General features: G+C 40.8%; 1 protein-coding gene across 1 annotated transcript in view; it reads left to right on the forward strand.

The window, feature by feature from the left end:
• Positions 1–1,276: 1,276 nt before the first annotated feature.
• Positions 1,277–13,835, forward strand: part of LOC121545718 (diacylglycerol kinase alpha-like) — a 40,717-nt gene continuing 28,158 nt past the window's right edge. The window contains exons 1-2 of the mRNA XM_041856483.2: positions 1,277–1,583; positions 12,665–12,764. Of these exons, the coding sequence (XP_041712417.1) occupies positions 12,689–12,764 (76 nt within the window). The 5' untranslated portion in view covers positions 1,277–1,583; positions 12,665–12,688. The remainder of the gene's footprint in view (positions 1,584–12,664; positions 12,765–13,835) is intronic.

Genomic DNA, 13,835 nt, shown 5'->3' on the forward strand with positions numbered 1-13,835 from the left:
TAATGTACCAAAATGTTAATTAAATGAAGATCCATTTGGATTGTGAATCTTTGTATGCTTGTGTCTTTGTTTTGTATCCTGTCTTTTTTTCCTGTCATTCTGTCATTTTTTATGTTTTGTGTCATTTAATATTTTGTGCTGTGGGGTGTACAGACAATAAATAAATACAATTGCAATTGTGATACTCATCATGGTACTGTTGTATGGCTTTTTTCTTATGGTATCAAGTCATTCCTATTTACACGCAGGGCCTCCATACAGCATGGTTTCTGATTATTAGGGGTCTACGCAGCAGCCTATCTGGCAGCTCTCGGTCTGTCTACCCACACAATCACCCACATGGTCAGTACGGTCATCATTGTCTACAGTATGTCTACAGCAGCAGTGTCTGCTGAGCTCTTGCCAGCAGCCCATACTCTCTATTGAGGACGTTCATTTTAAATCCTTCCCTTTGTTGTGAATGGTTGGAATGCCATGTGTGTTCATGTGATATTTAAGTGGCTCAAGCATTACAACAAAATCTATGGGCTACAAAACCTAGCTAAAAAACGTTAGCTGACATGGGCTTGTTGATCTGGACATTTCTGACAAGTTATAAATAGTGCTCTAAGTTATATAATGACTGACAGGACAAGAGGAAAACTGATTACACACTACCCAATTTCTACTATTACAACTTTCAAGAGTAAGTTGAATGTAAGTTGGACCCCCGCGCGCCCCCTGCCGACCCCTCAGTTTGGGAACCACTGATCTAATGGATTGAGACACCTTTTACCTATATGCCAATACAATTGAATTTTTGGACCAGACTTTACAATGCACATCTGTTTGTTCAGTGATTTAACCTAATAAGTTCAAGCCCTCAAAAGGACAATAGTTAGGCAAAATCAATAGTTAGGCTACTGTCAATCCATCATTGCCTCAACAACACCCTGTTAAGGTACTGATATCTGTCACACTGGAATAATTTTGCATTATAGGCTACTGTAACAAGGCAGTTGGGAGCTCGGTAAGCCTACTAACGATCTTGCTGTTGCTGTTGTTAGAGAGCTCATCCACCTGTGCCAAACTGGTCCAGACCGCTTGGCTGAAGATGTAGTGCGCTATAGGCTCACAGTGCTTTGAAAATAAAATATAGGCAAAAGGGAAGTCATCGACTGCAACTGGATTTGTCCATTGCTGCTCCATAGCGGAGCCCACATAAATGATAAAAGAAGAAGGCACACCCATTCACTACACTGGAGTAAACAGGGCAAGCCCAATGTTCATCATCACCGCGTCGGTCAAAGTGCGCGCAGATGACAGTTATAGGCTGTGCTTTCAGGCTATGCGTTATTGCTCGGGAGGGGGACATTGCTGAGTCGGGCGTGGGAGTCAGCCAATCTTTCCTATTCTATCTGGGTAAATAAAGCTGACAACTAGACTACTTTATTGCAGCGTCCACCACAGACAGTCTCGGGCGTCTTGCTGCGTCTAAAACTTTGAATTGTGCCTCCTCGCTGAGGAAATAGCCTATGGGCGAACAGCACTTTAACCCGCTCGAAGAACGACGGACGGACAACGCGCATCATCGCGAAATATAGGTAATTAACGCTCAAAACATCCCTCATTCAGTCACCCTGGCTGAAGTTCAATCAATCGTCTATGGCCGTTTACAACTTTGCATACAGATTGCCTGTGAATGATTCGTTGCGCCGCTGCCAAGTTTGGGTAAGATACATATTTCAAGAGAGAGATTACACTATCCCTCGCCCAACTGATCTCAGCTGGTTCCCTCGGTGGGCAAAACCTAGGCTACTTTTTGAGTGGTAGCCTAGTCTGATACTAGGCTACATCTGCAGCTTCATGGTCCCAGTGGTACGTTTCTCCCCTTAACCTATAACCTAACCTTTAGACATGCTCCCCTAGCCTAGAGGTTACATAGGAAATGTGGTATTGGCTAACCTACTAAAAAAATAAGTTGGATATATAAGTAGGTTTACACTACTATAATATAGAGGTGTTAAACTGTCACCTCTATATTATGGCTCAATATTGTAGACCAGACCTGTTTCTTTTTATACCTGTCTGCAGATAATGTTATCCCTCTATGTGACTCCTGATGCAGGGAGCCTTGTGTTGATAGAACATGTTGATATCCTTGTAAATATTTCTCAATGCAGGATAATTGGTGGAAAAATACAATTTGTCTCTTGAATTTACTTTCTAGTTGTTAAGCCTAGTTGTCACCTAAAACAGCTGACAAACCAACACATTGCTCAGCACACAACATAATCACACTTGCTTCATTTAGAATTATGACTACTGGTGCTTGTACCTTCTGATATATTTTCTTAGCTGCATTAAATATTTATGGGTAATGAAACCACAAACAGTCAACTTTCAATTTAGTCATTTTTTAAATTAAAATGTTTTAATAGTTAATTATTTTATTGTAAAGCAATTCAAAATATATAACATAGAAAAACAGAGTATACAAGCATTACAAACAAGTCAGGGGAATAAAGACAATACATTATATAAAAACCTTGTAAAAATTACAAATATTAAAGTTTTGATTGCTTTTTTGTTGTGAGAAGAAGAACGTGTTCAATTTCATTATCAAAAATAATAGAGGTTTTTGACTCAAATGTACATTTATGAAATGGAATTTAGCTAAAATAACAATGAGGTTGATTTAAGAAGAAAGGCTTTGCACAGACTTTGCTATACTTTGTATTTCAGTGTAATTTCAGCATTTTCATTCAAGTCAAGTGAGGTCATCAGTTCGTGTTAAAACTGTACCATTTCCTGGTTTCCCTCAACATTGAAGGAGAGGAAGACCAAAGAACATTCTGGAAATACTGCCTAGTCTCTTATTCAAGTCATACCTATTAGATCATGCTGCACATGTAAATAATCACAGGGAAACATCAAGAGAGGCATTCCTGGTCAGGTCAACCTATTGGTTAATAAGCAAACAAACAATCTCTACAGAGTACAGATGCACCAGGAAGTGGGTTACACTGGGAAAGGATCTTCTCTGTCTGTTGTTGCAGAGAAATTAAATGAATCTAATGGGGTTCAATAGAGCTAGAGAGAGAGAGAGAGAGTGTGTGTGTAGGCCCTGCCCCCAACTTATGGTCTCTGTCACCTGTGGCTGCATGGCAAATGGCCCATGAACACAAGGACACTTCTCAAGGACCAGTTTGGTTTCAATTAAGACCTAGACAACCAGGTGAGGGGAGTTCTTTACAAATTAGTGACCTTAATAAATCAGTCAAGTACAAGGGAGAAGCGAAAACCCGCAGACACTCGGCCCTCCGTGGAATTAGTTTGACACGTGGTCTACAGTATCCAGAGGACTGACAATTGAAATGTGTTAAATACCAAACATGAATCTATCTGAAAGTTGATATCTAAAAAATAACTTTGGTGCCATCTAAATGGATGTAATGATGTTTAGTAAATCTCTGTGGTAATTTGTACTACTGTGTTCAGAGTGAACATCTCTGTTGTACACAGCCCACCCCCTTAGGTCATCACACCTAGGTGTGATCCCCTTTCTAGAGGATGTTGGCTGGTTCTATCTGATTGGATATATTAGGTGTATTACTTTTGGTTTGGTCTATGTTTGGCCAACAATTGATTTAGAATATAAACAAGTCAGATCTAGTATAAATGGAATGAAGGTCTTTTGTTGTCTCTTGCCCTGCTATCACCCTACGGAACGTGTCAAACTCATTCCATGGGGGGCAGAGTGTCTGCAGGTTTTCGCTCCTCCCTTGTGCTTGATTGATAAATTAAAGTCACTGATTAGTAAGGAATTCCCCTCACCTGGTTGTCTAGGTCTTAATTTAAAGGACAAAAACAAAAATCAGCAGACTCTAGGCCCTCCATGGAATGAGTTTGACACCCCTGCCCTACAGCAAAGGTTGTATGAAAATGCTCCTCTTATAGGCTGCTTGGCCTGAGCAGGTCTGTTAAGTTCATGCTTTGTCTTATACCTTTTAAGATCTACATGCCTATAATGATGTTTTTGCCAGTAATGCCTTGTAACTCATGGTTTCGCCTTGTATTATGGAACTCGTTCATCCTACGATCTTAATTAAATACTTGCGTTGATATTCACTTCTCATGTGCATTTCTTGATCTTAGTCAGCTAAATTAAAAATACTTGATTGCACATTGTTTAACTATAATATTAAATGGAGTGATAATCAGATTTATTAAATGTAGATTGTTAAATATGAGTTATCCCTGTTTGTGTTTTGTTTTTCCAATTGACAGCGTGATTAGTAAACAATAAAAAAACATATAATTTGCTCCCTATGCACACATAGTACATTTCAATGGTTTTATAATGGCAGGCCTACAGTAACAGAGGAAGAAATGTCCTCCAAACACGTGCCAACACTCAGAGTGAAAGTGGCGTAGTTACAGAAGGTAAGGGTGCACCCTCACAAGTCCAGGCGGGGTTTGTGTTTTGTCTGTATTCAAAGCACCACGGTGTGCCGCAGGATTGCCTCCACCCACAGCCTGTTGCATACGTGTATTATTGATGTCAAAAGAGTGATGGGCCATACACTCATTGTTTGGTGAAAAAATAAATAAATGGCAACAAGCTGTGTCTCACACACATTTTCCAGAAATGTGTGATTCATGCATTGGAGCTGTTTTTCCACTCAGACAAACCCTGCCTGTCATCTGACATTTGTTGTTTACGTCTCAAATATAATTCAATGTCTAAAAATGTAATAACTTAATTAGTTATCTGATCTGACATTAGAAATTGCACTCAATTCAGATAATATACAAGAAAGATACTGTCAGGGCAATAGGAAGACTAACCAAGTAAAGGTTGAAGTTCCAGTGATGCAAACTTAATTATCAAGAATTTTCACTCCAGCTCTGTGGTCAACACTCAACTTAATATTTTTTTTTTTTGTTGTTGCAAAACTCATGTCATAGGCTTTGTTTTATTTGAGATTAAATCTGAGAAGTGACCTCCTGAGTAAGGGTCCATTTTTAGAGAGGGAGTATTCCCCGTTCACAGAATGAGTCACAGTACTAGCATCTGCATGTGGAATGCAATCTAGTCTGTGTGACCTTTTTTAGTTTCGAGGGGTAGAGCTGAGTAGCGTGGGAGGAGAGGTGGGGGCGCAGGGGAACACTCGGCTGGCTAGCTGGGCTGAGGGCTCCCCCCGCCCTCCCTCCCTCCCTGCTCCACTCCTGTCAGTCACCCATGGAAATGCGCTGACGGACCGCAGCTGTAGTAGGGGAAACACTTTCCATAGCAACCAAGCATGCCCTTCCTTCCCTCTGTTAACACACCTGATGGAATCTCTATAGATCATCTAGGTCAGTGCCGAAAATATTTTGGTTTCCATTGAAAAACAACTAGCTGTGACAGTATGAGGCATGCTGTCACTGTGCAAAGCAAATTACTGTTTTTCACCTGCAAAATTTTAAAAAAAATTGAAGATTGGTTGTTGCGCTCTAGCCTAACTGTTACAAAACAGCAGATTTCCTTGACGCAAGGCGTGGGCGTCTCGACAGCATGCACAGATATTAGCCCGCATGGAAAAAGGTCATCCCCACAGCTATACCTTGAAACTAACCTTGTAAGGATGAACTGTCTGTATGTAAACTGTAGGTTATATATGCTGTAGTTAAGAAGAATAATTAGAATATCTACTGCACTGCAATATGGTAAACAAATGATATGTAGTTTTATAGATCTATACCTGCACAGAGGAAATGAAATGTACACTGATCCTCTCCTCAACTCCCTTATGACTTCCTCTGCTTGCGTCACAAAATTAAATGTTCTGTGGGGAAAAAAAGTATTTAGTCAGCCACCAATTGTGCAAGTTCTCCCACTTAAAAAGATGAGAGGCCTGTAATTTTCATCATAGGTACACGTCAACTATGACAGACAAATTGAGAAATGTTTTCTCCAGAAAATCACATTGTAGGATTTTTAATGAATTTATTTGCAAATTATGGTGGAAAATAAGTATTTGGTCACCTACAAACAAGCAAGATTTCTGGCTCTCACAGACCTGTAACTTCTTCTTTAAGAGGCTCCTCTGTCCTCCACTCGTTACCTGTATTAATGGCACCTGTTTGAACTTGTTATCAGTATAAAAGACACCTGTCCACAACCTCAAACAGTCACACTCCAAACTCCACTATGGCCAAGACCAAAGAGCTGTCAAAGGACACCAGAAACAAAATTGTAGACCTGCACCAGGCTGGGAAGACTGAATCTGCAATAGGTAAGCAGCTTGGTTTGAAGAAATCAACTGTGGGAGCAATTATTAGGAAATGGAAGACATACAAGATGATAATCTCCCTCGATCTGGGGCTCCACGCAAGATCTCACCCCGTGGGGTCAAAATGATCACAAGAACGGTGAGCAAAAATCCCAGAACCACACGGGGGGACCTAGTGAATGACCTGCAGAGAGCTGGGACCAAAGTAACAAAGCCTACCATCAGTAACACACTACGCCGCCAGGGACTCAAATCCTGCAGTGCCAGACGTGTCCCCCTGCTTAAGCCAGTACATGTCCAGGCCCGTCTGAAGTTTGCTAGAGTGCATTTGGATGATCCAGAAGAGGATTGGGAGAATGTCATATGGTCAGATGAAACCAAAATAGAACTTTTTGGTAAAAACTCAACTCGTCGTGTTTGGAGGACAAAGAATGCTGAGTTGCATCCAAAGAACACCATACCTACTGTGAAGCATGGGGGTGGAAACATCATGCTTTGGGGCTGTTTTTTCTGCAAAGGGACCAGGACGACTGATCCGTGTAAAGGAAAGAATGAATGGGGCCATGTATCGTGAGATTTTGAGTGAAAACCTCCTTCCATCAGCAAGGGCATTGAAGATGAAACGTGGCTGGGTCTTTCAGCATGACAATGATCCCAAACACACCGCCCGGGCAACGAAGGAGTGGCTTCGTAAGAAGCATTTCAAGGTCCTGGAGTGGCTTAGCCAGTCTCCAGATCTCAACCCCATAGAAAATCTTTGGAGGGAGTTGAAAGTCTGTGTTGCCCAGCGACAGCCCCAAAACATCACTGCTCTAGAGGAGATCTGCATGGAGGAATGGGCCAAAATACCAGCAACAGTGTGTGAAAACCTTGTGAAGACTTACAGAAAACGTTTGACCTGTGTCATTGCCAACAAAGGGTATATAACAAAGTATTGAGAAACTTTTGTTATTGACCAAATACTTATTTTCCACCATAATTTGCAAATAAATTCATTAAAAATCCTACAATGTGATTGTCTTGATTTTTTTTTCTCATTTTGTCTGTCATAGTTGACGTGTACCTATGATAAAAATTACAGGCCTCTCATCTTTTTAAGTGGGAGAACTTGCACAATTGGTGGCTGACTAAATACTTTTTTCCCCCACTGTATCTTTCCAAGTACAGATTAATAATCGATAATGTTGTATGGGAAAATGTACCAAATAATGGCCTAGCCCAGGAAGGGACAGGTGGCTGCTTGTATACAAGGGAGTATAAAGAACACAGGGTCATTCCATTTTATTTAAGCAAGCCATGACACCCACCATCTCAGATTGTTCTGAAATGGTTTCTGTAGTTAAAAACAGATAAGCATTCCTGCAACATTCTTTTGTTGAAAGATAAATTGGCCATTTCAATTTATAGGATTCATATGATATTCAACAAATATAGTACCCAACATCCGATTTGGACCAAACGTCTTCTTAACAATGATTAATTATGATTAAATTGTCAAAAGCCACCCACGAACACCCCCAAACTCCACACCAAGCCCACCCCCAATGTCCAGAATACAGTATCCATTCTCTGTTTGAAAAGTAGTATGAAGCTGCGGCTTGGAGTATTGTTTATTGATACTATAATGTATTCTCAGTGAATTTGGTGATGTTCTTTCCCCCTCTATTCAAAGAAATTAGCCATTGAAGAAGCTTGCATTTTTCCCCATAAAGTACTGTGAAAGTACCAGGTTTTGCCCAATAGATGCTGCTTTTCCTGCTACTGCCACACCATTTGTGTTTACTAAATGATCACAACATTTTTATTGAAACTTTGAGTTAAAAAAAAAAAATAGCTTTTGCTCGTTATAAAAATAAATGGTGTGCTCACAATTCAAGCCAATCCTCCATGAAAGCAATTCAGTTGGTTCTTCTGTTATGCTTAATCTGTGTCCAGGAAACGACCCTGTGTGTGTGGTTTATTCCCTTTAAAAAAATCTGGATTAGGCCATTCCTGGTGAACAAGCAAACCATTAGGCTACAGCAGTGCTAATGGTTTCAATGTTATGTTCTCTAGCTAAGGGTCTTCAATGGTAAAATTCACAAACATGGTGTTTTGCAATGGTAATGGTATTGGGTTAGATATAATGGTAAATGTCACTAATCACACAACATATAAAGATGTTTTCCAATAATTGTATTTAAAAACATGACTGCCATGCAATGGTTTATAATTGTATTATATTGTTAGAGTTGGCACAACAGTCACTAGCCCATTTCTCCATAACATTTTTCAGTCTTCATATGAGAATTGCACCATAGGGATAAACCTCTCAGAGCTTCTATTTGTTGGACTATTCAAGGAAGAAGTATTAGTTGCTAAGAGAAGGACAAACTGAATTGCTTTCATGAAGGACTGGCTTGACTTGTTAGGACACCATTTATTTTCATCACGAGCAAAAATGGAATCCATTTAATAAACATGAGACCAGCAAAATTGATAGTAGAGTAGCAGTAGCAGGAACAGCGGCATCTAGTGGGCAGAACGGGGTACATTCATACACATTTATGGGGGAAAATGCAAGCTACTTCAATGGCAAATTCTTCTGAACAGATTTTTTTAAACCACATTCACTGAGAATACATAACATAGGATGATTAAACAATACTCCAAGCCGCAGCTTCATACTACTTGACCAACATAGAGAACTGATACTGTATACCGGCTATTGGAGTGGGCTTGGTGTGGAGTTTGGGGGTTCCATGGGTGGCTTTTGACAATTTATTTGGATTCCTCACATCTTAATCATTGTTGAGAAGAGGTTTTGTCCAAATCAGATGTTGGGTACTATATTTATTGAATATTATATGAATCCTCTAAGTTGAATTGGCCAATTTGGGTGCAATTAGCTAAATTTCAAATTCAAATAATATTTAAGCAAAATAAGGTTTCAGGCTTGCCAATCTTATGTTTCCAACTACAGAAACAATTTCAGCACAATCTGAGATGGTGGGTGTCTAAATCCACTTTCTTGTGCTTTTTGAGTTGGAATGACTCCACGGGCAGATAAGAACCTGCTGAGGTTTCTGTTGTGCCTGGATAGATGGTTGCCTGTATCTCCCCCTTTCAGCTCTACCAATCTACTCCCATGTTCATCACAATCAGCACAATCCTGACCTGTAGGTGTGTGTAGGGGTGAGGTAAGGTTGGGATGGGGGATGGGAGGGCTCATGAGGGGGGCCAATTTTGACTTCCAGTGCCTTTTTATATATAGCACATATTGTTCTGTCTGTTAGTGATTTCCAGTCTGCATGTAAAACTCCTGAATGCAAATATAATATCTGATCAGGAAGTAGTGAATCAGATTTTACCCAGGTTGCCCTGACCTAAATCATGTCAGACAAGGATGGTACACCATCTGTCCGACATGAGGGAATAGAGACATGCATATGTCAGCGTATTGCTTTGAAGGGCATGCAGAACTGCCATCTGCCATGTTGCCACAGGCAAGGCAAGAGAACTCATCTAGAAGTAGCCTAAAACTGGATTTCCCATGTGTTGTTTAGAAGCACTTCTTTAGTATGCTCTTTGAGATGTTTTGATTTTCTGCTTTCAAATGAGCAGAAATTAGCAATTCAGATTATATTTGATAGATTATTTGAACTGTATAGTAAGGCCCTAACTGGAATCTAAAACATTGCATGATGTGCAGTATAAAATAAATTATTGTCGTTCTTTTAAAAGCCTATCAAATCAACAAATGGCACTTTCCTGTCAATTCTCTCAACTGATTGGGTACCTAAACAAAACTGCTAGGCAACGCTGCTAACCTTTTTGAGGGGAATTAAGAAGGGACAGCGTGACCCTTTGTTAGCGCAGAGAGATTGTGGTTCCACGTCACATTGAAAGTGGGCATTTAGGAGTTTATTATTTTGCTTTTCTCAGTACTACTACATGACTGACTGACTTTTGACTGCTGTAGATATAATACTGACTGTCTGACCTATACTTCCGTAGTGGTATTAGGTACTGGGACAATAACCCATTTTAAAATGGAGATGATTTATTACATTATTTTATGATTTGATCCAAAAACTGCTATTTTTTGGCTGATAAGAAGAGGGGAATTGTGGATAGAGAGATACAAAGATGAAAAGGTTGACACTTGCCAGACTATTTCAGGAAGAGGTGTTGGATTTTACAGAGAAAAGCATGCAAATTGATGAATGAATAAAAAACTGGGTCAGACAACACAAAAAGCTTTGGGGAGCCTAAAACTCTTGAGACAGATAATGTCTCTGGTGTGTCTGTGGCATGATGCTGCTTATGCAGCGCTTGTATTGGGGCCAGGGGGCGTTCTAAAGTACAGAGGTGTGAAATGCTGCTTAAAGCTGCTTATGCTTGTCAATTTAGGACTGGTCTACTGTGCATTCTTTTGTTCGTTGTTACATCAACAATGTAATTTGAAACATGGGAGTGGAAAGAGGGGCGTTTGTGAAACATTTGCTCTGAACCCTATTAACAGCATGACTGGAGATGACTAAAGGACACTGAGGGTATTTGCATGCCAATGCTGGTGTTGAACTACAGTGCCTTCGGAAAGTATTCAGACCCCTTGACTTTTTCCACATTTTGTTATGTTACAGCCTTATTCTAAAATGGATTAAATAAATAAAAAATCCACAGGAATCTACACACAATACCCCATAATGACAAAGCGAGCGAAAACAGGTTTTGAGACATTTTTGCAAATTTATTTTAAAAAATAATCAGAAATACTATTAGTATTCAGACCTTTTGCTATGAGACTCGAAATTGAGCTCAGGTGCATACTGTTTCCATTGATCATCCTTGAGATGTTTCTACAACTTGATTGGAGTCCACCTGTGGTAAATTCATTTGATTGGACATGATTTGGAAAGGCACACACCTGTCTATATATGGTCCCACAGTTTGCAGTGCATGTCAGAGCAAAAACCAAGCCATGAGGTCGAAGGAATTGTCCATTGAGCTCTGAGACAGGATTGTTTCGAGGCACAGATCTGGGGAAGGGTACCAAAAAATGTCTGCAGCATTGAATGTCCCCAAGAACACAGTGGCCTCCATCATTCTTAAATGGAAGAAGTTTGGAACCACCAAGACTCTTCCTAGAGCTCGCCGCCTGGCCAAACTGAGCAATCGGGGGAGAAGGGCCTTGGTCAGAGAGGTGACCAAGAACCTGATGGTCACTCTGACAGAGCTCTAGAGTTCCTCTGTGGAGATGGAAGAACCTTCCAGAAGGACAACTATCTCTGCAGCACTCCACCAATCAGGCCTTTATGGTAGAGAGGCCAGATGGAAGCCACTCCTCAGTAAAAGGCACATGACAGCCCGCTTGGAGTTTGCCAAAAGGCATCTAAGGACTTTCAGACCAGACAAGATTCTATGGTCTGATGAAACCAAGATTGAACTCTTTGGCCTGAATGCCAAGCGTCACGTCTGGAGGAAACCTGGCACCATCCCTACAGTGAAGCATGGTGGTGGCAGCATCATGCTGTGGGGATGTATTTCAGCGGCAGGGACTGGGAGACTAGTCAGGATCGAGGCAAAGATGAACGGAGCAAAGTACAGAGAGATCCTTGATGAAAACCTGCTCCAGCGCGCTCATGACCGCTGACTGGGGCGAAGGTTCACCTTCCAACAGGACAATGACCCTAAGCACACAGCCAAGACAGCACAGGAGTGGCATTGGGACACGTCTCTGAATGTCCTTGAGTGGCCCAGCCAGAGCCTGGACTTGAACCCAATCGAGTATCTCTGGAGAGACCTGAAAATAGCTGTTCAGCGACGCTCCCCATCCAACCTGACAGAGCTTGAGAGGATCTGAAGAGGAGAATGGGAGAAACTCCCCAAATACATGTATGCCAAGTTTGTAGCATCATACTCAAGAAGACTTGAGGCTGTAATCGCTGCCAAAGGTGCTTCAACAAAGTACTGAGTAAAGGGTCTGAATACTTTATTTTTTATAAATTAGCTAAATCTAAAAGCCTGTTTTTGCTTTGTCATTATCGGGTACTGTGTGTAGATTGATGAGAAAAAAAAACAATTTAATCTATTTTAGAATAAGGCTGTAATGTAACAAAATGTGGAAAAAGTAAAGGGGTCTGAAAACTTTCCGAATGCACTGTATGTGGTTCATGCCAATTTGAAGATGTACATTTAGTGGGTTTTAACAGGTCGTTGCTAACCTGTTTGCATGGTGTTATGATCTGAAGCGTCTTGTGAATTTCTTTCTAAACAAAGCCTTGCCTTGTGAGTTACTACCTAGCACTGTTATGTTCAGTTTACAATTCTGGTTTGATGTCTGAGCCGCCTCCATTTCACATTCACAGAAGACTGATGTAACTCATTTTCCTCCTCCTCCTCTCTTCTCACCCTTTTCTGCACAGGCGGTTTGTGCAGACGCAGGCAGCATGTCCGCCCCCACAGACCCAGAGGTGAAGGAGCTGAACCCAGTCGACTTCATCCAGCTACAGCAGTACATTGACTGTGAGTACATGCAGGCAGGAAGCCTCCTCAGCTCTGCATCGCCTTCCCCTTTACACCCACACGCTTTCATATATGGAAGTGGTGGTGGCTGTCTCTTACTATGTATCTGCAAAATGTGGCAGAATTGCGCCCACAATTTTTCTTGGTAGATCTCTGGATTCAGACATTTTGTGAACATCGATGTTAAGGAACATTTAAGAGTAGAAAACTGGATTTCTTATCATAGTGTCCGTTATCCATTTGAATTCCAATGCCATAATACACCTGTCATGTAATACAGCTGTCATGTTGCTATGTAGAACATGATATAATATATTTTTTTTTTCCGCCTACAGTGCCTTCAGAAAGTATTCATACCCCTTGACTTATTCCACATTTTGTTGTGACAGACGGAATTCAAAATAGATTAAATATTTTTTTTCTCACCCATCAACACACAATAATACCCAATAATGACAAAGTGAAAACATGTTTTTTGAAATTTCTGCATATTTATTGAAAATGAAATATCTAATTAATATACAGTAAATATTCACACCCCTGAGTCAATACTTTGTAGAAGCACCTTTTTTGGCAATTATAGCTTTGCGCCATCTTGGGTATGTCTGTATCAGCTTTGCACATCTGGATTTGGGGATTTTCTCCCATTCTTCCTTGCAAATTTTCTCAAGCTCTATTAAGTTAGATGGGGAGCGGTGGTGAACAGCAATCTTCAAGTCTCTCCACAGATTTAAATGGGATTCAAGTCTGGGCTTTGGCTGAGCCACTCAAGGACTTTCACATTCTTGTTCTGAAGCCATTCCAGCATTGCTTTGGCTGTATGCTTGGTGTCATTGTCCCGTTGGAATGTAAATCTTTGCCCCCAGTCTAAGGTTGTTTGCACTCTGAAGCAGGTTCTCATCAAGGATTTGCCTATGTTTGGCTCCATTTATTGTTCCCTCTATCCTTACCAGTCTCCCAGTCCCTGCCGCTGAAAAGCATCCCCATAGCATGATGCTGCCACCACCATGCTTCATGGTAGGGATGATGTTAGACAGGTGATGAGCTGTGCCTAGTTTTTTTCAGACATAG

This window comes from Coregonus clupeaformis, chromosome 30 (assembly GCF_020615455.1).
Source record: "Coregonus clupeaformis isolate EN_2021a chromosome 30, ASM2061545v1, whole genome shotgun sequence".
Taxonomy (NCBI): domain Eukaryota; kingdom Metazoa; phylum Chordata; class Actinopteri; order Salmoniformes; family Salmonidae; genus Coregonus; species Coregonus clupeaformis.